Source organism: Schistocerca cancellata, chromosome 5, assembly GCF_023864275.1.
Source record: "Schistocerca cancellata isolate TAMUIC-IGC-003103 chromosome 5, iqSchCanc2.1, whole genome shotgun sequence".
Taxonomy (NCBI): domain Eukaryota; kingdom Metazoa; phylum Arthropoda; class Insecta; order Orthoptera; family Acrididae; genus Schistocerca; species Schistocerca cancellata.
This window is the reverse complement of record NC_064630.1, coordinates 146,958,559-146,985,188: the sequence shown is the minus strand read 5'-3', so window position 1 is coordinate 146,985,188 and position 26,630 is coordinate 146,958,559. Positions and strand designations below refer to the sequence as shown.

At 38.1% G+C, this 26,630-nt stretch overlaps 1 protein-coding gene across 2 annotated transcripts in view; it reads right to left on the bottom strand.

The window, feature by feature from the left end:
* The window catches only part of LOC126187413 (exocyst complex component 4), a 282,045-nt gene that overhangs the window by 120,199 nt on the left and 135,216 nt on the right, over positions 1-26,630 (bottom strand). For both annotated transcript variants that reach the window (XM_049928480.1, XM_049928481.1), the window contains one exon: positions 19,348-19,572. In XM_049928480.1, coding sequence (XP_049784437.1) covers positions 19,348-19,572 — 225 coding nt within the window. The remainder of the gene's footprint in view (positions 1-19,347; positions 19,573-26,630) is intronic.

Sequence of the window (26,630 nt, the reverse complement as noted above, 5' to 3'; positions counted from 1 at the left end):
ACCTAAAACTTTTCTTCACTCACACAGCAAATGCACATCAGAAGGTAATTCGCAATGACAGGTCCTTTTTTACTTTTGTAGAAAATGCACAGTATCTAATAAAAAGTATCCAAATGCACATACCTATTGCAGAATTGACCACTAGATGTCATGAGAGACAGACCCATCAATATAATAGAAGGCAGGGAGTATTGTGTTGTCAGTAGAGAAGCAGTGACAGCAGAATGGGGTAGTCAGCAGAGCTCAGTGACTTCGAACATGGACTAGTTACTGGATGTCACCTGAACAACAAATCCATCAGGAACATTTCAACACTTCTAAAGCTGCCCAAGTTGACTGCAGGTTATGTGACTGTGGAGTGACAGCATAAAGGAACAACCACAGCTAAACAAAGGTCACGCAGACATCATGAACTGATGCACAGAGACTGCTGAATATTGTGGAGGATGGTTGCAAAAAATCACAAGAAACCAGTGGAAGGAAGCACTTTTGAATTCTGACGTGCTACCAGTAGTCCAGCTAGCAAAATGACTGTGTATGGGGAACTAAAAAGAATGGGGTACATTGGTCGAGCAGCTCCTCATAAGCGATGTATTTCTGCAGCCGATGCTAAGCGCCACCTAACCACTGGACAGTATATGACTGGAAACAAATAATTTGGAGTGATTAATCATGCTATGCCCTTTGGCAATAAGATGGAAGGGTTTGATTTTGACAAATTCCTGGAGAACATTACCTCCCATCACGTGTAGTGCCAACAGTGAAGTACGGAGGGAGCAGTGTTTCGATAAGGGGGTGTTTTAAATGATTAATGTGTTGCCCTCTATTGTGCTTGAGAAGACATTAAATGCAGATGAACACGAACACATTTTACAGCATTGAGTACTGTGTATTTTAGAGGAAAAGGTCAGTGACGGCGATTGTATCAGCATCATAAAGTAACATCTGAGAGGCAATGGTTGTGGACAAGAACATTGCTGAACTGGAGTGGTTTGACAAGAGTCCCAATCTGAGATCAATGGAACACCTTTGGCTCGAATTACAACACCAACTTTGCTCCCATCCCAGCATCCAACACTGCTCAAACCAAAGATGAACTGTGTTGTGCTTTACAATTTTTGTTGTTTTTTATATAATATGGTGACTATAAAATGTTCATCTTTGCAATATTGTACAGAAGGTGTAAAAAAACCAATGAAATGCAAAATCCATGCATTTCACACATTTGTTTACATATATCACCTGACTTATAGTATTTTCTTTGTGTGTGTCAGATAAACTTACTTTGAAAACCAAGCTCCTAAAACCTTACGAAAAATTTAAACTTGCTTTTTGTGTTGATTATATCAAAAATTATGCAACTGTCATACCTATACTGCATTTTTCACAACATTGATTTCCATGAAAGTATTTTGTATTATAACAACAGTCTTTATGTACATTTGTGTTACATACAATTTTTGCAGTACCATTCTTGTTAAAAAAAATTGTCACTCACAGGCATGTGTTTGTGTGCCAACAAGATTAATTAAAAGTTATTTTTTTCTGTTATGTAAAACACTGCATCAACCGCAAGACAGCTCCACTGAGAATACTATTCGCAAGCATGTCACAAGTTAGTTGTTATTCACAGGCAAGCAGTAAATCAAACAGACTGCTACCATACAATTGGAACCTGCTGCAAATGTATCAGTTGGCAGGCCCACCGAGAGACGTTCCCAGGAAATATCAAAGTTACCTCAAGTACTATCCTCTCTCAAGGATAGCATCTCCTGTACAGGAAATACAAGATCTATCACCACTTGTCCACTTGACTGAGAGGTGTGTGATAGGTATAGGTACTCTGCACAGGGGAGGCAGGGACCAGAGGGAACTGCCCTAATTAACAAGGCAGTTCCATAAGTAGATGAGGCTACAGGCTGCACCAAAGACACCTCTTTTCTGGACTTCGAGATGATACTTGGATCATTCTAGTGACTGAAAGAGAAAGTTGCTAATGAAATTTAAATGAAGCTGATCATAGGCCCCCACTTTCTGAGTTGAGCGGAAGGCAAGACTTTGAAGAGTCTATGAGAGGCCTGGCTATGATTTCCTATACCTGCACCATAGGGCTGGAAACGGTACAATCTTCCTATATAACACTAGGTGGGCAGTATACATCAGAGGCTGCTATTCAGGTAGCTGTCTGTGTGAGAAGTACATACAATTTGATTAGGTGATTCTCAATCCAGTGCAGATAACAGCTCTAGGAGACAAGAAACTCAAATCCATCAAAATAGAAACTGAAGCCGCATTTGAGATTGTTTGAGAAAGACTCAGTATCAAAGTTAGGCATAAACTTATAACTGGGTCTTTCTATCAACCACCACAGTTTTTCACATGTTAGGTACTGCAAGAGAAACAATACTAAGTGGTTTCTCTGAAAAATGCCTAGAGCAGAATTCCTTAATTCCATTCTTGATGAACTAAAGCCAACAAACTGACTTGACCTCTTTGAGGATATCTTCACTGAGACTGATACTAGTGACCATGAGGCAGTTATAGCAGTAAGGATTACCAAAGTGTCCGCCCCAGTAGCTGAGTGGTCAGCGCAACAGAATGTCAATCCTAATGGCCCACGTTCGATTCCTGGTTGGGTCGGAGATTTTCTTTGCTCAGGGATTGGGTCTTGTGTTCTCCTAATCATCATTATTTCATCCTCATCGACATGCAAGATGACAAAGTGGCATCAAATCGAAAGACTTGCACGCGGCGAACGGTCTACCCAACGGGAGGCCCTAGTCACACGACATTTTTATTACCAAAGTATAAAGGACAACTAAAACCAATACAAAGTTTTATTTATTGAACAAACTAGATATGGAGGCAGCAGTGTCATGTCTCAGATATAAACTTGAAACCGTTAGCTCTGAACATGACCATGCAGAAGATCTGTAGCTGAAATTAAAAAAAGGGACTCTGACATTTCACTAGATATATATGTCCCTAATAGAACAGTCCTTGATAGGTGGGACTCTTCATGTTATACAATCATAGTACAGAAAATTCTAAGGAAGTAGCAACTACCGAATAGAGGATGTAAAACCGAGAACAGTGCTACAGGTAAAGATATATTAACGCAAATGCAGCTGGCTGTCAAAAGAGCAATTTGTGAAGCATTCAACGATTAGCGTAGGATTATATTGTCAAAAAACCACTCACTCACAGAACCCAACAAATTTGTAAAGGCTGTCAGTGGCAGGAATGGTAATGCCCAGACACCAATGGATCAAACAGGAAATGAAACTGAAGGTAGCAAATCAAAAGTAGAAATGCTGGCTTCCATTTTCAAATATTTTTTTACTAATAAATATACACAAGTATTACCAGTTTAATTCTAACAACACTAAAAAGTTGAGTGATACAAGTATTAGTGTTGATGGCATTGTGAAAAAACTGAAAATGGTAAAGCTGTATACAGTTAAAGGGACCAATGGAATTCTATACCAAATCTGCAGCTAAGCTAGCCCCTCTTTTAAGCATAATTCAGTATCTGCAGGTCCCTGATGAAGAAAAGGCCAGATGGAGTATCAAACTGGACTGGACTGAAGATATCTTGGCAAGGAGGACAGAGCACATTATCTTGGAAGGAACGAAATTGACAGATCTAGAAATAACTTCAGAAGTGCCACGGAGAAGTGTTTTGGAACCTTTGCTGCATACATTGTATACTAATGACCTTGCTGATAACATTGATAGGAACGTCAGACAATTTTTAGATGATGCAGTTACAAAGTATCACCTGAAAAAATAGCACAAATACAAGTCATGTCCAGAAAGTAATAGCCGTTTTGGAAAAAACTCATAAATACAATTTTTCAAACCAAAATTTATTTTTACAAGAGAGAGTTGTTCTTAAACTATTTTTCTACATAATTGCCACCATTGTTCACAGATTTGTTACAGTGAGAAACCAACTTTTCTATGTCCTCTTTATAGAAAGATGTCGCCAGTGAAGACTGCCACTGCTGAGCACCATCTTTTGCATCATCATCACTGTCAAATAGTCTTCCTCCAAAATCATGCTCCAAGTTCAGAACAAGTGACAGTCAGAAGGTGCGAGAATGGGACTATAAAGCAGATGATCTAACGGCTCCCTCTCAAATTGCTGAATAACATTTTGTATGGTGCGAGCAGAATGGGAACATTATCATGAAGCAGCACAATGCCTTGACTGAGAATTCCATGCCTTTTCTTTCAAATTGCTTTTTGTTTCAAATTTTTGTGATATTAAATAATAGTGTTGAAAGGATGATGGCTGGGTTCCCCAAGTCCTCCCAAGAAGCTACAGAAATATCTATCCACTCAGGCAGCACCATAAATACCTTAGAAAGGCTAATAGAATTTCTACATGATTATTATGCCAGAGATTCATTGTTACTGATAGCCATCCAATCAGTACACAGTTCATCTTTGAGCTGAGGGTGGTTTCTTTTTAGATCCCATTCTCATAATCTGGAAAGTACAGTTAAGAGCCTCCACACTCTTCAACACTCAACTTTATGAAGCACACCAAGAGCTTACAGACATCCAGCAGCACTGACAACTTCTGAGAGAACTCTACCTATACCAAATTTGAGCTCTTACCACTACTGATGGAGTTCTTTGAGATTATTGCTTGACATAACTTATGTGAAGCTGCAGCAAAAATTTTTTTTTAGTCAATATGTTTTCCACAGTCTACAGATGATTGTTAGAAAAAGCTTGAATAAATAATGCTTAGGGAAAACCTCCAGTTGTGAACATAGATCACTGCCTCACTTTCAGGCATCAGGAAGGGACTGCACAGCTGCTCCTGACAGCAGCTATGCTGGGACAGGCCTCTGACTGAATTTTCACTCACACTAACATGCAGTTATCAATTGGCCACTTTGACAGTTCTATGACGTGTTCTAGCAATTCAACTTCCATATAATTTTTCAATAAGCATGACTCAAACCCAGCACATTCATGATCCCTTTTTCTCTCTCAGATGGTACACTTCTAACGGTTGATCACATAATACATCATGGATGCAATTTGGATGTATAAGTTCACTCTGATTTAAAACCAAAGATATTGAATACTTTGGATGGTACTAGCAAAAGAGAAGGAGAGCTTTTATTTTTCAAAATAAGTACATGTAATCAGTAATGTTTAAACAGGACACTATAACCCACCCAAAATTGTTATTGCATCATCCCATAGTTTTGTCCTCACTAATGAGTATTACAATATTAACATGTTACCATCAAGAGAGACACAAAAGCAGACTAGCAAGTGGAATCTTACACTTCCGAAAACTTATGGTGAGAATTCCACTCTTAAAGGATAAAACTATTATATCTCTAGATCCAGCCCACAATTTGCTATGCAGCCACTATCTCACAGACATAATGGGAACGAAGAGAAAATATTAAGTAATTCAAATTAGTTAGAATAATTTTCTTGTCCTTTCTGCATCATCATCATCATCATCATCATCATCATCATCATCATCATACCTACAACTGCACAATACTGTTTTTACAAATTTACACTTTATCAGCAATATTTGCTTTATTATAATTCTAGTGTTGGATCACAAGTTTATTTGTAATCAGGTTATTAATCTTGGTTGGTAATGACCATCCACAGACCTAGAAAACACTAGAACATAGTGGTAGCCTAATTTATAAAATACTCTCAACTATATGAATTTAAAGCAGAAATTGACTATAGAACAAATGTACAACATACTCATTTCTGAGTAAAAATATGGTACACAACACACATCATGCTATTACATGTGATGGTGCAGTCAAAATCATTAGCCATTTCAACTTTGTCAAACAACTAAAACTATGGTATGTAAAGAGCACTTCTGAAGCCTAAATACTGCACATGAAGAGAGACTCAGTTGCAGTGCCATGCAGTGGCAAGAAAGGTTCCTCCATCCAGGCCAGCTAGATGTCGTCACTGCAGGTCAATTTAAATGATTTCAAAGAAATTATAAACAAACATTGTGATCCAAGACTGGAATTATACTAAAGCAAATATTTTCTTGGATTGCTGGGAGCTTTTTCATGACTATGTCACAGTTTGTATCTACAATATGTTTACAGGAAATACAGAAGTTCCTATGCATCATATAGATTTTAAGGTTCAGAATTTGGCAGTCTCGACTGCTTGGACATCTGGTAAATCTTGGTCATCCAACGCGCAGGTTATAGGTAGCTTTGGGGAGACGAAAAGGTATGCTGCATCTTGAAGTTGTACACTTTCAGAGGTTGCATCTCTAGTAATATATCCCCACCACTTCAACAACTGTTTGCACTTTGTCACTACAGTTCACAATTTGTTCAAGGTCTTCTATGTCTAGTAAGGCTTTCTGAAACCATGAGCAGGCTTCTGTTGGTGAAACGAGTGCTATTTGGCCAGCAGGTGATGACATGATAGCTGCAGCTGACTGGAGAAAACTCTTTCTTTAATTCAATATGTGAAGTTGTGCTTCAGTTCCAGTTACAGGCTGTTTGGGAGGGAGGGGTGGTGTTGTATTCCTGCCTGCCCTCTCCTCCCCCCCCCCCTCCCCCCCAATCACAGCTGTTGATCTATGACATGCAGACTGCCTCACTGAGAGCAGTGTCAACATGCCTTGTGTGTGTGTGTGTGTGTGTGTGTGTGTGTGTGTGTGTGTGTAGTTCTGTCAACATGATCCTAAATATCTGCCATGCCGAAACATGGACCTAGTACATACACACATACGACATTTCTTTGCACCAACCATGTGCTGTTTGTAAGTTTCAGCTTACCTATAATGTTATCAAAGCTTATATATTCGAGCTTCCGGTTTGCATAGTGAACTTACGAAGAGAATGTATGGTCTAACTTTTCTCTAATATGTCACAGTTGTTCTCCTCACCAGTTTACATCCAGCTTTCTCCTAGCTTGTTCATGTTTCAGGTGAAATGCATGTAAATGTGTTTTGGTTGGGTTCAGTTTTAGGTGGTTATTGTCAAAAGAGCCTGCTAGGTCTTTGGGGGCAGTAGGCAGTTTCATATCCAGCTCCTCAAACATATTTCCTTAGACCACAACTTTTGTGTTATTGGCATAGATGAAATTTACTGTGTCTGTTTCAACAGATTAGTCACTGGTTTAGATACTGTACAGCAAAAGTGCCCACACACTGTCTTGAGAAAGATCGTTCTTCTGGGTTCTATATCAACTTTTCTTATAAAGAATTATCTATTTCATAGCACTTATTGGATAATAAGTTAAAGTCCTTGGTGATGGTATAAATTTTCCTTACAAGTTTGTTACAGTTTACGGTGTCATACACAGTCCATCCCAGAAAAAAGATGAATGATTTTGTATTCACATAACTACTAATGCCATCAGTGAATGCATGCATTAACTAGCATGGTGTTTCCATTACCTTCCTTTTTAAATGTAACAGTGCTGGCCTCACAGACTGCTCTTAATATCCAGAAGTTTAACAATATGTTTTGAACTTCAGCCGTGAAAGAAGCAATGGAGCAATATGCTGACATTAAGTTTTGTTTTAAATTGTTTAAAAGTGGCACAGATACTTTTTAAATGATGCAATTGTTTATGGTAGTGAAGCAATGGGTTATAAATATGTTTTTAATTAGTATGCAAAGAGAGCATTAAAGATGACTTGTTTCCAGAGGCACCGTTGACCGTTTAAGACAAAGAAAGGGTTCAAAAAGGGGCTGAAATACTTTGAAATGACCATTGTTCATCTGCCACATTAACTGAGGAACTCATAGGAATTCCTAAAACAACAGTGCATTGCATTCTAACTGGAAATTTGGGAAAAAATAAGATCTGTTATTGGCACAGTGGAAAACTGCAGACATATGAAAAAACCAGCCACTAGGCACTCAGACTTCATATCTTCTATCGTAATGGGGGATCAAACATGTTGTTTTGAGTACAAGCCACTTACAAAGTACAAAAGCTAGGAATGGAAAGGTCCAGAATCTTCAATACTAAAAAACATCTGCACACAGAAAAGGCATGTCAAGACACTTCTCACTATGTTCTTTGATTAAAAAGGAATTTTCTGTAAGAATTTGCTCCAGAAGGTGAAATGGTGAATACAGATTACAACTTGTGTTTTTTAAATTGTTTATAGGTGAGGATTTTTCAGGTTCAACATGAATACCAGAATCAAGGAAAGTGGTGCCTCTTGCACAACATTACTAGCGCATAAAAGTATGATGGCATGTGATTTCTTGGCTCAAAAAATGTGCTGTGGTGCTTGAACACCCTCCTTATTTGCACAGTTTGTCTCCATGTGACTTCTGGTTATTTCCACAACTGAAAATGACAATCAACACGATTTCAGATACCCAGAAGGCTACATCCTCAGTGGTAACTTCAAAGGTAGAGTTTCATAATTTTTTCAAACAATTTTTCCAATACTTCCAGTTGTGTAATGACTCACAAAGAGCCTATTTTGAATAAAATATCATGTAAACTAACAATAAACAATGTCTAACAATGGAAAATCCAGGATGGAATGTAACAATACCAGAGAAGGAAAGCTACTACTCACCATATAGCAGATGCTGAGCCGCAATAGGCACAATAAAAAGATTCACACAATTAAAGCTTTCGGCCATTAAGGCCTTTGTCAGCAGTACACACACACACACACACACACACACACACACACACACACACACACACACACACAACTAGCACACACATCTGCTGTCTCAGAGAGCTGAGACTACACTGCAAACAGCAGCACCAGTGCATGATGGGAGTGGCAACTGGGTGGAGGTAAGGAGACTGGAGGGAGGGATAGTTTGGTGGGAGGAGGGGGAGGGGTAAGTGCGGAAAGGGGAGAAAATAAAAGACTGGGTGTGGCGGTGAAATGACGGCTGTGTGGTTCTGGAATGGGAACAGGGAGGGGGATGGATGGGTGAGGACAGTGATTAACGAAGGTTGAGGCCAGGAGGGTTACGGGAATGTAGGATGTATTGCAGGGAAAGTTCCCACCTGAGCAATTTCCTCTTCTTTCCGCACTTACCCTCTCCCCCCTCTGCACCTTCTCTCCTGCCCTCCGTCTAAACTGCAACACTTGACTGTCCGCCACTCCCACCATACTATCCCTCCCCCTCCCCACCCCAGCCTCATCCTTAACCCCACCCAGTCACCACTCCCATCATGCACTGGTGCTGCTCTTCGTAGTGTGGTCTCAGTTCTCTGAGACTGCAGATGTGTGTGCAAGTTGCGTTTATGTGAGTGTGTCAGTGTGTGTATGTGTGTCTACTGCTGACAAAGGTCTTGATGGCCGAAAGCTTTAATTGTGTGAATCTTTTTATCATGACTCAGCATCTCCGCTATATGGTGAGTAGCAACTTTCCTTCTCTGGTATTAATAAACAATGTCTTGTATATTATTTCACATTTGTTATCTTCCCTGTGGGATGGAATGTTTACACTGCAATTAGACCAAGGAATGCACACTTTCAGGTTAAAGATCTGGCCACATAATAATTGTCTTGTGCGAAATTTGTCTGTTGTTTAATGAGGGTCTGGCCTGCATGTTGCAATATTCAGTTCAAGATCATTCTTTTCAGTAATTTGTAGAACTGACAAAAAAACTGAGACTGGTTGAATATTCTTGCGGTCTGTTGGTGACTTGCAAGGTTTCAGTAAGACTACTACTTTAGCTTTACACTAGATTTCGGGTAACTGTAATTTGGAAACAAAGTTATTAATAAGAATTACATTCCAAAAATGTAGAGCCTTGCCCAAATATGTGTATTTGTTCTACTTGTATATTATCTTGTCCTGGAGTTTTCTTATTCTTCATGCAAAGCATGGCAGCCTCTAGTTACTACGAAGTGAAAGGGCTAACAAGATAATGAAACATTCTCTTCAGCATATCTTTGTAGCTCTGTCCTTTCATGTCTTTCAGATTTTTAGTTAGCCACAAGTATTACACTGGTAGCAGTGGATATGGTGACATAGTTTGGAAATTCGCCTGCTTACATACTGTATTTTGTTAAAACATTGTCCTCAGCATTCAGTTAAAGTCATGTCTAATGGGTGACTCCACGAAGGAAGAAAGGAAGTTTATGGTTTAATGTCTCGATGCTAAGATCACTGGAGATGAAGTACATGGTTGGAGAAGACAGACTTTTCAAAGAACCTTCCTACCATTTGCCTTCAGGGTTTAAGAGTGTTGATAGCTAGAGGGTGATTTGAACTTCACTCCAATTTTTAAATCGGTGCACCACCTTGGCCAGTGGCTAATCCGACAGATGATGAATACACAAAATTCTGCCCAAAGAAGGTTCATGTGAAATTGAACACTTGAACTTTATGAAGTGCATGTAAAACTGTGGAATAGTGTGAAGTTAATCAAAATCAGGCATAGCAGTTTGGTTGCACTAGTGTCAGATCCTATAACTCTGTTGGAAAAACTGTTTAACTTTGAGCATATTATAGGTGAAAGTCTGATGGTACTTTCCAATTGTAACAGACAGATGAGGCAACTTAGTCTTAATACTAGTTATTTATCAAGTTATGATTAACATTCATGACAAACACAAAATAGCATTTCCATGACAGGAACATTCATTATTTAAAAAAAAAAAAAAAAAAAAAAAAAAAAAAAAAAAAAAAAAAAAAAAAAGAAGAAAAGAAAAGAAAAGGTCTCACAAACACACAGCAGAGAAAGTCGTGGTGAGAATATCTTCTGAGGTAGCAGGTACTGATGGAGTGAACACAGGCATGATTGAAATATTATTAAAACTATCATTCTGATTCTTACAGGGGCTTTGATTTCTCATATACTAACAGACCAAGGGGAACTTGCTCTTATACCAGTCCTGACATCAATGTATTTTTTTTTTATTTGATCTCATTTTATGAATGGTACACATACTTCAGTTGAACAAATTACTATTCACCGTGTAATTTCCCAATAACTGACGAAAACAGTCTACTTAGTTTACAAGGAAATAATGTTTATAATGAGATACCCATAATTTAAGATATGTAAGGAGCATATGGAGTTAATACATGCAGTGAGCTAATAGATGTCTCTGGCTAAAACAGTGTAGCCGTCATTCTCCTACTCTCCATAAGCATTTCTTTTTCCTAAAAATATTTTATTTCCAAAATCCAGCACCATTGCTTTGTAGCTTCGATGCTTTTGATTTCCAAATGTCTACTTTCACTAGCGGAATCGCTAAAATTTGCCAAATGTTTTATCTGGAAAATCTGATTTTTTGCCATTTTTGGCAGGTTCCATGAACCCCATGGAAATAGAAATAATACCAATAAGGCAGTACATATAATTTAGCCTTTTTCTGATAATCTAGGTCATAGTTAAACAGACTTGTTGTTTTGCTTATTATTGATGTGTTTTCTCTGATTTTGCTACCTTTCCAATCATAAACTGGAATATAAAAACGAATTCCAAATTTTATTCTTAAGCACATTTATAAGTAGTTTTTAGGACATTTCTTCAGGCAGCCTACGGTAGTCATTCACAATGTCAACATCACATAGTCGGTTTTCTTTTAAAGTGTATAGAACTAAGGTTATGCAGCCAACTTGGTAACATCTCTAGCCATAATGTACTGTTTCCAAATCCTTCGTATTTCAAGAGTTATTTGTAATTAAAGTTTGCTTCTGCCACAATCTTCCATTTTTAAATAGTGAGTAATTAGAAAATCCAGTTTTGTAGCCCTAATCTTTCTGAATACAAAAATACCCTCTTTCACAAGGGAAACATATTAGTTTGCAAATTATTCACTCTAAAAAATTACATATTTTAGCCATTTCTGGCAGGAACTGGGAAACCCCCTGGGAGCATATACTGTATTCACAACATAATACCTACAATTTTGTCAATTTCCCCATTATCCAATCCATAGGCGAATCAGATTACTTCTTGGTTCTAGGTAATCGTATATCTATTAATTTTGCTAGCTTAAAACAACGGAAAATGTAACAATATTATTAAAAGAACAGTTGCTACTCAACATATAGCGATGTTGAGTCGCAGAACAAAATGACTATCACACAGTAAGCTTTTGGTCAACAAGGCCTTTGTCAAAAATAGATAAAACAAACAAACACACACACACACACACACACACACACACACACACGACCACAGTCTTTAGCAGCTAAAGCCTGACTACGAACAGCAGTACAAGATCGGAGAGGTGACCACATGGGGGTTAAGTAAAGGCTGGGGCAGACAGGGAGAAGGATAGCGTGGTAAAGGTGAGGGACAGGCAAAAGGTGTTGCGGGAGCTTGCAGGGATGAGGTGAAGAGAGGATAGGGCAGGTAGGTGCAGTTGGGAGGTTAGACGGAGGATGGGGAGCAGAGGGAGGGGGGGGGGTAGCAGGGAAGAGGGAAAGAGAGTAGTAAAGACCGCATGTGTTGGTGGAATAGAGGGCCGTGTGGTGCTGGAACAGGAACACGGAAGGAGCTAGTTAGGTAAGGCCAATGACTAATGAAGGCTAAGGCATGGAAGGTTACAGGAACATAGGATATATTGCAGGCAGAGTTCCCACCTGTGCAATTCAGAAAAGCTGGCGTTGGTGGAAAGGATCCAGATGGCACAGGCTGTGAAGCTGTCACTGAAATGAAGAATATCATGTTGGGCAGTGTGCTCATCAACAGGGTGGTCCAGTTGTTTTTTGGTCGCAGTTTGTTGGTGGCCATTCATGCACAGAGACAGCTTGTTGATTATCATGCCCATGTAGAATGCACCACAGTGGTTGCAGCTTAGCTTGTGGATCATGAGTGGTTTCACAGGTACCCCTGCCTTTGGAGGTATAGGTGATGTTTGTGGCCAGATGGAGTTGGTGGTGGAGGGAGGATGTATGGGACAGGTATTGAAACTGGGTCTATTATAGGAATATGGGCCATGAGGCAAGGTTTTGGGAGCAGGAGTTATGTAGGAATGGACAAGCATATTGTGTAGGTTTAGTGGGCCGAGGAATACCATTGGGGGGGGGGGGGGGGATGGATTGTGGGTAGGACATTTCTCATTACAGGGCCCAACGAGACGTAATCGAAACACTGGTGGAGAATGTAATTTGTTGCTCTAGTCCTGGGTAGTACTGAGCCATGAGAGGACTGCTCCTCTGTGGCCGGACAGTGGGACTTTGGGAGGGGGCGGGTGACTGGAAAGATAAGGCATGGCAGGTCTGTTTCTGTACAAGGTTGCGGGGAGGGAAGAGGGGGGGGGGGCAGGTTTAATCACTTCTGCTACTCCCCCGCCCTCAGTCTAACCTGCCAACTGCACATAGCTGCCCTATCCTCTCTCCACCTCATCCCTGCATGCTCCCACAGCAGCACTTTACCGTCACCCATCCTTAGCCTGCTACCCCTCCCCCTCTCAGCCCCAGCCTCTTCCTCACCCCCACCCAGTTGCCTCTCCCATCTTGCACTGCTGTTCATAGTCTGGCTTCAGCTGCCCAAGACTGTGGCCATGTTTGTGTGTGTGTGTGTGTGTGTGTGTGTGTGTGTGTGTGTGTGTGTGTGTGTGTGTGTGTGTGTGTGTGTGTGCGCTGTGTGACAATCTTTTTGTTGTGCCTATGTGTGACTCAGCATCTCTGCTATATGGTGAGTATAGTTTTGCTAGCCTCCTTGTAATAAAGTAAAACCTAACAACAAATTTTAACAATTCTTCAAACTGTATTCTATAAGTAGAAGAGCTGGACTATGATCCAGGAAGTCTACAGTAGTTATTCCTAATGTTGACATCTCAGTGTCACTATTACTACAGAAATGTGGATTTTTGCATGTCACTGACAGCATTTAGTTGGTAAAAGTGTTTGTGCCTTGCACAATTTTTATGTGCAGTAAATATATTAATGAACCAAACTTCACATTGTGTGTTCATCAGAACTTTACAGACGAACTGTACTGGGAAGATATTGCCATTACCAAATTCTCTATAATGGAATGCAAATGCTTACCTGTAATGAATATACTGTATCAACTGTTGTATACAAGCTGATCATCGTAATAATACAAGCATCAACAAATTTGCAAAAGTGTCAAACTAACTTATGCAGTATTGTGTCTGTCATTTCAAATTTGTCATTAATACAAATTATGTAAGATGCCAGACACTAGATGAGCACCTACTCAGGTATCACCATCACAGGTGAGGCACATTGCAACTACCTTATTGCTCATAGCATACATGATAAAAATCAATCGGGCTTCTGAAAACACATGTTACGGCAATTGCATTAATCAAAGTGACTGCTAATCTCAAACAAACCATGCACAAACATGAAGATTATTGTAATGCTGTCTAATTTCAGTAATATTTCTGATGGTGTTAATTTTGGTGTTTTACTTCTGAAAATGAAACAGCTGAATTACTCAAACAGAGCATTCACAAGAAACAGACATCAATGAGTTGTCAGAGAAATCATATGAAAAGGTGTCTCCAGGAGCCCCAGAGATTAAGGTCATGGTCTGTTACATTCTTTTAACACTTACATATCAATGAAATCCCCTGTATCTAAGTGCCACCCCAACAATAACAGGTTTGCCAAATGACCCAGATGATATTTTTTTCATTAACGGAACAGTCAAAACTGAAAATTATGGCATTACAGGCAATCCTTAAAGCATTTTCTTTCATATTACCTGATAGTATCCTATTACTGTAACTCAAACAGTAAAAGACCTTTGCACGATCTTGGGCGAGCTTCTAGCAATGTAAATCAACATGTTACAAACAGTGGCAGTTCCAGACTAAAGATAGCAAGGTTTGTATGTCACACTTGTTCCAAAATCACTTTGCTTTCATGAGGTGAGTAAGCCTTTTCCTGTGACAATTAGCAGAGTTTTTCTACTGGGCTATCCCAGTTGCCTTCCTCCACTGTTACCATGTCTTTCTGTTACTGGATCTCAACTTTTATTTGAGAGTAATATTATAACAGAAGTAATGAACTTAAAACAATATTACTAGGAACAAAATTATTCTAATACTTATATACATTCCTGTTATTATTACTATGTGTAATCTCTGAGGACATATGGCTAGAAATAAGGCTCCAATTCTGTCAAGAAAATAAATATATGAATACGTAAATAAATAAAAATTGTTAAATGGAAAAATTCTACATTTAAATAAAAGCAAACAAATGTGAATCACTGAGGAAAAACACCTCTATTCCTGTAATCAATATTAGAAACAAGAGTATTCTTCACAAAGGTTTTAAGTCACTTGTTTTGGTCCCAAAAGTGTTTATTATTCAAGTAAACAGATCTTCAATGACTTTTCAGTAGCAACAAAATGTTTTGCTACCAGTAAATTTCAGTTTAACAAGACAAGGAGGAGACCAAAGGGCAATTGGATTTCGGAAAAAAAAAGAAAAGTACATGAATTTTAGAACTCAAATATCAACCTTCCAAAGCAGTTTGAAGAAACTCTCAAAAATTCTTGAGAAAATCAGCTTTGAAGTTTTCCGAGCATCTTAAATTCTCTAAAGTGAAGGCAGTTTTTCTATGGGCTGTGTGTCTCTGTGGTAAAATGCTTGCCTGCCATGTGGGCAGCCAGGATTCAATTCCTGGTAGATGCAAATTTTTAAACAAAGCTTTGTGTTCTACGAGCATTTTCACGAAATACATAAGTACTGGGGGAGAGGGTAGGGGTGGGTGGTAGCATTCGACGCTCTTAATCTCTGGTTCAGCTATTATTTTTTTGTTCAATTAGAATACCTACATCATTTAGATATAAAATTCATCACATCCACATAGCTAATTATTGCTTTTATGAAAACTGAATGGGAGTCGAGGGTAAAAACAGTGATGCTTATCACTGTGGTCCCTGTAACACAACATATGTGGTATGGACACAGTCCCTTTTTTGATTTTTCATTTTTACACCAAAAATTTAATTTCAGATTTTTTTTTTTTTTTAATGTAAACAATCTTTATTTACGTTCTGTTATAAAAGACTGATAATTAAGAAATGGTATTTGCAATGAAAACTGGAATTCTGCATTATATATGTAATTATAAATAAGACAACCCACATGTTTAATAAAAAATATTAATTAGGCATGTGATATTAACACACAAGTGATGAACTTTACATTTAAATGATGTAAATATTGTAATTGAATGAGGGGAAAAAAAGTAATGATCAAACGGAAACTTGGACCACTGATTACCAGTTTCGAAGATAACCATTTTTTTCCCCCCGTTTGTGTGTTCATGAGTTTTATGCTTCATGCAAATGATCACAAAATATGCAATTCTGTTTAAAAGTCAGAGGCGGTCGGCAACCGAACCCGGGATGCTTTCATGGGAGACATGCATTCTACCAACGAGCTGCACAGCTCACCAAGAAATTGCCTTAGATTTATTGAATTAAAGCAGCCCGGAAAACTTTAAAGTTGATTTACTCAAGAATTTTTGGAGTTGAATTGAACTGTCTTGGGCAAATTATATTTGAGTTCAGAACTTATCATACCATATATATAAAAAAAGAAAGATGATGAGACTTACCAAACAAAAGCGCTGGCAGGTCGATAGACACACAAACAAACACAAACATACACACAAAATCTAGCTTTCGCAACCAATGGTTGCCTCGTCAGGAAAGAGGGAAGGAGAGGGAAAGACAAAAGGATTTGGGTTTTAAGGGAGAGGGTAAGGAGTCATTCCAATCCCGGGAGCGGAAAGACTTACCTTAGGGGGAAAAAAGGACAGGTATACACTCGCACACACACACATATCCATCCTCATATACACAGACACAAGCAGACATTTGTAAAGGCAAAGAGTTTGGGCAGAGATGTCAGTCGGGGCGGATGTACAAAGGCAAAGATGATGTCGAAAGACAGGTGAGGTACGAGTGGCGGCAAATTGAAATTAGAAATTAGCGGATATATATATATATATATATATAGAGGGAAACATTCCATGTGGGAAAAATATATTTAAAAAGAAAGATGATGAGACTTACCAAACAAAAGCGCTGGCAGGTCGATAGACACACAAACAAACACTACACATACACACAAAATCCAAGCTTTCGCAACAAACTGTTGCCTCATCAGGAAAGAGGGAAGGATTATAAAAAGGATTATAAAAATTCAATTTCCTTGTGCTCCCCATCATGAAAAACCTAAAGGATTTAATAGTGACCAACTCCTACTCCATTCATGAATTGCTTCGTAGGACCAACTGATGTGTACATTATTCATAATACCACATGAAATAATTAAAATATAACTTTCAAAAATGTTCAATGCAGTAATATGATAACGTAAATAAAATTAGTGTTGCAAACCAGTTTCTGTTTTGATGCATGGCAAAATAGCCTAAAAATTATACACTTCTGTGTGTGTGTGTGTGTGTGTGTGTGTGTGTGTGTGTGTGTCCGCGCGCGCGCGTGCATGCACACATATCCATGATGACCATTTGTCTTAGGGTCCTTGGAAAGAACATTAGTATATTAAAAAACATTTTTTCTACACCCTTGAAGATCTTTACTACAGATCTAAAGAACAAAAGGTGCAGGGTGTCCCTTTCAAACCCCCCCACATTTCAAAGACCCGGGAAAAAAAAGTGCAGTAGATATAATAACTAAATTACACCATACACTAGAACATCTCAAAGAATTTATTTAATAATCATCAGCACACCTCTAAATGTGAACCACTTGTAGCGAGAAGAATATCAAGTTTATATTCAATTTCTTGCCTCTGTAGCATTGCATCAGTGATACAAAATCTTAAAACATAAATATTGTCCTTTTTGGTTGCACACGTGGCCCATCACTAGTCCCGCAAGAACAACACCAGCGAGGTAATGTTGGGAGATCATGGTGACCAGGCAATGGGTCCTCCATGTCCAATCCAGCAACTGGGAAATTTCGTAACTAAGAACCTGCGAACAGCCATTGACCAATGTGACAGAGCTCCATCTTGCTGAATGATGAAGTTGGGTTGCAAATCTTATATCTGAGGGTATACAAACTTGTCCAATATGGTAGATACAATGATCAATTCAGTGTGTTTTCTGCAAAGAAGACTGGTCCAACAATCCTGTTATGCAGTACTCCACACCAGACATTCAGTTTAGAGCAGGGATTCCCAAACTTTTCCTACAACAGAACACTATGAGAATTCTGGTACTTTGATGGAACACCTTGTTTATTTTGAAGATTTGTAAAATTTCAAAAATGAGAAAAACTTGTTTCATTCAGTGATTACTTCAGTTTTAAATCATAACTAATAATAAAGAAATCATCATAAAATTAAAAAAAAATTAATATCATCAAAATGTTGTAATAAGAAAACATCATGTTATTAATAGTTTTTCACAGAGCACTTATTCATTTTCTGTGGAACATCAGTGTTCCATGGAACACAGTTTGGGAAACCACGGTTTAGAGCTATCATGACTTGTTCAATGATAGTGTGTGGGTGTTGCAAGCCCCAAATCTGAACATCAAGCCAATTAACCGTCCCATATACATGAAAGGTTGCTTCATCTGAGGATAAACATCTTTCCACACAGCTGGCATTCATGTCAATATGCTGAAGCGTATCCGTAGCAAATTGTTGTCAGCATGGTTCTGTTGTTCAGCATTGGATGTTACACAAATGACGATGCTGGTACACTACACAAAGCAATATTGCTCCGGGTACATAAAGTTGCCTGGATGCCTGTTGAATTCGCTTACGGGCGCTTCTGAGAAATGCTTGTCTGATGCTGTCTACTTCCTCTTTCAAAAACTATAACATGCACAGCCAGGATGTTCAGAACATTTGTAGTTACCAGAAACTTATGATACCATACCTTAATTATCTTCACATCAGGTGAACTACATCCTTACAATCTACAATCTCTTGCACAATAATTGGAGATTTTGATTTTTGCAAACCACACTATTGCTTGCACGCACTGCCGCAGAGTCACCATTTTCACTTAATGTGATCATGCTAGACTGTGGCAACAACAGTTGCACATCTGTTGTCAGAACATAAATTCTTTGAGTTGCTCTATCACATGGTGCAATTTCATTATCATATGTATTTAGCCACGGGAGCAGCAGGAAAATGCTAAATTGCTGTCTCGGAAATCATGATAACCAGATGGTTTATCACAAACATCGTGCCGTAGCATTTTTTTTCTTGTCTCAAACTGTTAAAGAAAAGATAAAGCACTGCATGCAAGAAAATTATACTCATTATCACGAGTTCACAAATATTATGTTTGATGTACAGGTTGACATAAAATAGTGGTGTGTTATAAGATTATCTTTGCACTTACATTTTACTATTTTCACTGTAAAGAATAAATTATTACCTTCATAACTCTATCACTCTTCCACTGGTCCTTGAGATAACTGTTCATGGTTAGAGCATGGGATGAATAGTCAAATTTAAACAATGGACTCTTTTTCTGTCTGGAAGGTTTCTTTCTTGTGAAGAAGACAGACATGTCACTTGCTGATTCTGAAAATGAGGGAGCCTGCTGGGGCTCTCCACTTGTGTTCTGAATGTCTAAGTAATCTGTAAGGAGCAACTGCAGCTAAGAAAATAAAGAAATAAATAAACAAAATGACTGAATAATCTGGGAAGTTCAAATACTTCAAAAAGGGAAGGACATCATCACACATCAAACAAAGTAATCAGCAACAAAGATTTATGCAATCAGATTCTCTTTCCCATTGAAACAACAAATTAATATATACATACTGTACATAACATTTAATATTTCAGTCTTATGAATTTAATCCATTTATACATATAGCTACTGAAACATTTTCTTGTGAAATAATATTTTCTATGGAGTTTTCAGCTACGGTGAGATGCAACTGTAAGTTTTAACTTATCCTCAATAATTTGTTGTGAGCGTCAGATGTCTACCATGGTACATTTAAGTTTTTTATCTATATTAGCAAATTCACACAATGTAGTGTAACACGTCACTTCGATGAATTAATTATTTATTCTGGTTATGTTTCAGATGTCTGTTATTGTTTCAGTGGCTAACACGATTACACAGTTGTTGCTTATATGGATTTGGTATTAAGTACTACCTTTTTCATTGCAAGGTCTCTTTGTATTGGAAAGTTTTCTTGTAATGTCAGGACAACAAAAAACTCCTGACATTACAAGAAAAGGAAGTACTTAATGGCCATATCCATATAATAAACAACTCTCTGATCATGTTAGCCACTAAAACAATAACAACAATAACCTGACAACACAAACAAAAGATGAATGTTAAACACACAGTGACAGCTGGCAACACTACCCACTGTAAACACACACATGTTCATCACAAAATGAAAAGTGCAAATGACTGATGTAAGTGAAATGCATATGTAACAAATGTGGGTGAGAAATGTCAGAAGTCAGCCAGCTGGAGCAGGCGACTAATGAACACATCTCCAGGACCACACGTATGGGCTAACAGCACTGGAAATCGTATGTAACACCGAACAATAATTTCATCTCATGAAATTTGTGCTACAAAAGTTGATTCTAATATTAAACACAAGATAAAAACAAGACAAAATGTAACATTTAACATATAGTAACTACTACAAATACATTTATTATGTGTATAAAGAGAAATAAGAGAAGTGAAACGCGTATGGCAATAAACAAACTCTCTTTCATTTAGTTGCACAGACAGAAGATACCTCCATGAATTAGGGAATGGATATAGGCAGTGTAATGAAGCAACTATTTTATACACAGTCACTGTAAATGAGAGTACAAAATATATTACATTGTTTATGAGAAGTATTTATTTCAAGAATTGGATGTTTGACTGTACTCTTAACTTCCAGCAGTAACGGCAGTAGTTTCAGAAATGAAGTTCAATTGGCAGGTACTCGTGAGTGTGCAAAAATAATAAGGTGAGCAAGAATGTAGCCATAGCTCTCAATCAGACTTTACATCACTGACTAATATCACAGTACAGTAGAAGTGTAATATTTCATGTTGTTGGTTGGTTGGTTGTTTGGGGAAGGAGACCAGACAGCGTGGTCATCGGTCTCATCGGATTAGGGAAGAATGGGGAAGGAAGTCGGCCGCGCCCTTTCAGAGGAACCATCCCGGCATTTGCCTGGAGTGATTTAGGGAAATCACGGAAAACCTAAATCAGGATGGCCAGACGTGGGATTGAACCGTATTTCATGTTGTGATCACTGAAACAACCCAGAACAAGTAGGGCTGGGAGTAAATAAAACTGATGAAGAACAAGAATGGCAACTAGAAAACTGAAATTCTGAAGAAGATCAGTGATTTTTTGATACAAAGATATGCTGGAATGGATATCTGTTGTCTGCAAGATTACATTGCAGTGCAAAAGCAATTTATAGCACTGCAAATTGAGAATTTTGACGTGGTTTAAGTAGTCAATGAACAATTATGATGGAGAAGAAGTTAACAAGACCATGGGATGGAAGATTTTCAACAATGACTATGGAGGGCTTCAACTGTATTAACGCTACATGGGTCTACAGCAACCATCACAGATCGTAGCTGCAGCTCGTCAACCTGCTGCAGCAGCAGCAGCGTCAACAGCACACTTACTTTCAGAGACACAGCCCAACCTAAACAATGATTCCACTTTCCCTTGGCATCTAGTTGCTGCAAGATTCTAGCAAGCTGTATAGGATCTGTGTTGAACTGCTCAGTCTTTTTCTTTATTGTGGCATTAGTTATCTGCTATATTTCTCAGCTTTAGGTTTCCATATAGCAGTCTCTTACTTCTTTCCCCATCTTCTTTAGGACTGCAATTACTGTTAACTATCCTATACTTCAAAAGCAACAAGATAACTAATACACACACACAAACACATGCTTTCACGGCGATATCCGTTAATAAAACATTCTCAGATTTCCAGCCGCGTCAAGTGGTACATTAGCCAGTAAATGGACTGCAGAACCTAGGTAAGTTATTTTTTTTCTGTGTGATGCTGGAGTTTAACTCCACCCCTTTTGACAAGGGGAATCAATGGGGATATACCTTTAGCTGTTGTTGTGGTCTTCAGTCCTGAGACTGGTTTGATGCAGCTCTCCATGCTACTCTATCCTGTGCAAGCTTCTTCATCTCCCAGTACTTACTGCAACCTACATCCTTCTGAATCTGCTTAGTGTATTCATCTCTTGGTCTCCCTCTACGATTTTTACCCTCCACGCTGCCCTCCAATGCTAAATTTGTGATCCCTTGATGCCTCAAAAAATGTGCTACCAACCGGTCCCTTCTTTTTGTCAAGTTGTGCCACAAACTCCTCTTCTCCCCAATACATGGCTACACTCCATACAAATACTTTCAGAAATGACTTCCTGACACTTAAATCTATACTCGACGTTAACAAATTTCTCTTCTTCAGAAACGCTTTCCTTGCCATTGCCAGTCTACATTTTATATCCTCTCTACTTCGACCATCATCAGTTATTTTGCTCCCCAAATAGCAAAACTCCTTTACTACTTTAAGTGTCTCATTTCCTAATCTAATTTTCTCAGCAGCACCCGATTTAATTTGACTACATTCCATTATCCTCGTTTTGCTTTTGTTGATGTTCATCTTATATAATCCTTTCAAGACACTGTCCATTCCGTTCAACTGCTCTTCCAAGTCCTTTGCTGTCTCTGACAGAATTACAATGTCATCGGTGAACCTCAAAGTTTTCATTTCTTCTCCATGAATTTTAACACCTACTCCAAATTTTTCTTTTGTTTCCTTTACTGCTTGCTCAATATACAGATTGAATAACATCGGGGAGAGGCTACAACCCTGTCTCACTCCCTTCCCAACCACTGCTTCCCTTTCATGCCCCTCGACTCTTGTAACTGCCATCTGGTTTCTCTACAAACTGTAAATAGCCTTTCACTCCCTGTATTTTACCCTTGCCACCTTCAGAATTTGAAAGAGAGTATTCCAGTTAACATTGTCAAAAGCTTTCTCTAAGTCTACAAATGCTAGAAACATAGGTTTGCCTTTTCTTAATCTTTCTTCTAAGATAAGTCTTAAGTTTAGTATTGCCTCACATGTTCCAACATTTATGCGGAATCCATACTGATCTTCCCCGAGGTCCGCTTCTACCAGTTTTTCCATTCGTCAGTAAAGAATTCGTGTTAGTATTTTGCAGCTGTGACTTATTAAACTGATAGTTCGGTAATTTTCACATCTGTCAACACCTGCTTTCTTTGGGATTGGAATTATTGTATTCTTCTTGAAGAATTTTTGTGCTCAGTGTATCAAAGACATTCTAGTGCATGGAATAAATTAGCACTGTTTGTACTACGAAACTATATATGATTGTTAAGGGTTACGCATGTAAGACATTTTGTTGAGTCTGGATTTTGTTCTCGTACTGGTCGGTAGAGAAGGAAAGGTTCCTTAATCGATGTGAAGGTATAAAGGCTGTAAAAAGGAGAGAGAGAGAAGGTAAATACAAGTTCTTCAAAACAAATATCTCCCAAGTGTAACGTCTTGTCATTTCCTATAACTGAAAAATTGCAAGGTCTAATCTGAGCCTGTCCTGAATAACAGCGAAGAACATTTATGTTATCATATATTTTCTTTGTTTGACCATGGTTGTGATTCGCATTTTTCTTTTTGTTACGCGATGTGTTATGAATATTTTCATTATACGCGCAAAAGTCCACACAGCTTTAATTGAACCTGTGTCTTTCGGAAACGATAACTTTTAATGATTACAATTATGGGAGTACTGTCTAAATCGCAACTGTGATCGCAAAAGTGTTTCCTGGACCAAATATTTCTTATAAAATGTGTATTCTCCAAACCGAGCAGCATTGCACTATCGCTGACTCGCAACAATCGAAAGAGTAAAATCAAAGCTTAAATAAAATTGCCACCCTTTTAATAATTATTATTATCCCTTTAAATAAATAAATAGCAATTCAGTGGCTATACAATCAATAAACAGAGGGGGCAATTCAGTACATTTCAGTACACATTTTATAAGAATTATTTGGTCCAGGAAACACTTTTGCGATCACAATTGCGATTTAGATGGTATTCGCGTAATCGTACTGATTAAAAGTTATCGTTTTCGAAAGACGCAGGTTCGATTAAAGCTTGTGCACTTTTGCACGTATAATGAAAATATTCATAACACGTCGCATAACAAAAAGAAACATGCGAATCACAACTGTGGTCAAACGAAGAAAATATATTATAACATAAATGTTCTTCGCTGTTTTCCAGGACAGGCTCAGATTAGACCTTGCAATTTCCTTTTTACAGCCCTTATACCTTCACATCGATTAAGGAACTTTTCCTTCTCTACCGACCAGTACGAGAACAAACTTCAGACTCAACAAAATGTCTTACATCGAATTATTACATGCTTAACCCTTAACAATCATATATAGTTTCGTAGTACAAACAATGCTAAGTTATTCCGTGCACTAGAAAGTCTTTAGCTGTAAAGTGTAAATATGATGGGCGAACTCTCAGGTAAGTGTGCTGGAACATACACAAGGAGTTACAGTAGTGAGTGATTAACCACAGAGGTTTAAAATAAATACAGCACAGAAGACAAATTAGAAGCCAGGTATGAATATGGGATATAGTGGTAATAGTTTAACTCAATATGTATGTATAGAATGGCAAGATAAGAGTTGTAAATGATATCAACATGTATGCTATTCTTCAGAAACGAAACAATGGAAAATCCGGAATGGAATGTAACAATATTATGTAAAGGAAAGTTGCCACTCACCATATAGGGAATACACTGAGTCGCAGATAGGCACAACAAAAAGATTGTCACAATATAAGCTTTCGGCCAATAAGGCCTGGACTTCACTTGCAAATGGAAGGCAAAAAGAAATTATGTAGACATTTACAGCCAGCAGTAGGTGCCAATCTGCAAATACCAGCTCTAACATACATACAATGTGAAGACCTTTCAGCAAATATGACAGTGAAAACACAAGAAAAATTAGCAGCAAAAACGGACTTATCCAATTCGATGGTTATGAAAGATAAACAAGGAGCCGCAATAAAGAACTGTACTACACCTTCCTCACTCAAAGAAGACACAGCAAAACAAAACTACCATTGACTAAACCAGGCTCTGATACCAGCAAAAGCGTCTAACCCAAAAAAAGCAACTGAACCTAGTTCCACACCTGAAGATATTCAAGATACAACAAGCAGAACTGGGCACTGGAAACCAGAAGCAGTACCCACAGGAGACCCACTAAGGACATCAGTGGATCCAGTCTCAAAAGTATCACCAAGGACATCTAATTTTACATGTATCAGTGAACACCAACAATCAACTACTACCACCCCAGCAACAGGAGAAAGTTCAGCAATTCCAATGAGAAAAATGTAAGGGGACCATGTCATCTACAAGATTTTTTTATTCCCAAAAAGCCTGTAGACCAAATTAGGATAGCTAGTGCAGCTATCACCACCACCTCCAGTAGCAGTCCTTGCAGCAAAAACAGACACCACCTCAACATCGACCACACAAGTAAAATGACCAAAGAGATGGAGAACTGCCCCCTTTCACCATCAGAACATTTTCTTATGACCAATGGAAAAAACCAACTCACACTTCAAGATGAGAATGAAGATTTCCCACATAATTTAAATTCAGAAATAAAGGTAAGTGTTCAACCAAGTACAATCAGAACAAACTTAAAATCTCACAGGTCACTCTTCTTCATCAGAATAAACAATCACTTAGGAATAAAGTAAGAGGGCTGGAAATCTTGCTATCAAGTGAACTCAGATATGTTAATATACTTTGCTTAACTGAACACTGGCTGAAAGAAAATTTGTTAAAGACAGTGACAATAACGGATTATGTGTTAGCAGCACAAACTTGTAGAAATCAGTTTACACATGGAGGGAACTGCATATACATAAAGAAAGATATCAAATTCAATAACTTAGACAATGTTGAATCCTTAAGCACTGAGAAAGATTTTGAAATATTAGGCATAGAAATTCCAGCATTCAAACTAATTGTAATATGTTTGTATAGGTCTCCAGACACCCACCTAAAAAAATTCAACACTCGATTTGATACTTTACTAAATAAAGTAGTAACAAATCGAAAAACAGTTCTTATATGTGGAGACCCAAAATATTGACTTTAATAAGTGAAGCAATTCAAAATCTGAGCTGATGAATGTATTAACAGCCAATAATTTGGAGATTACAATCCACTCCCCTACATGTGAAACGAATCATTCTAGTACTACTATAGACCAAATAACAATGAGCTCCAAAACAAAATATAAATCAGTTGTAATTAAAGCTGGACTGGCAGGCCATCATGCATAGGCTATAAGCTTTTGTGTAAACACTAATCCATCCTACAATTATATGAGAAAGACTACACACATGGGCAGAACTTTCAGTAATACCGCAGTACAAACATTCCATAATTATCTCCAACAAGAATCATGGGAGCTACTGTATAGTACAGAAAATATTTCTGATAAGTTTCAGACATTCATGAATATTTTTAAATGTTATTTTAATCTTGCTTTTCCATTGAAAGCCAAAACAACCCAAACCACTTAAAGCAACAAGCGGATTACTAGTGGTATAATGATATCTTTGGCTAGAAAACGGT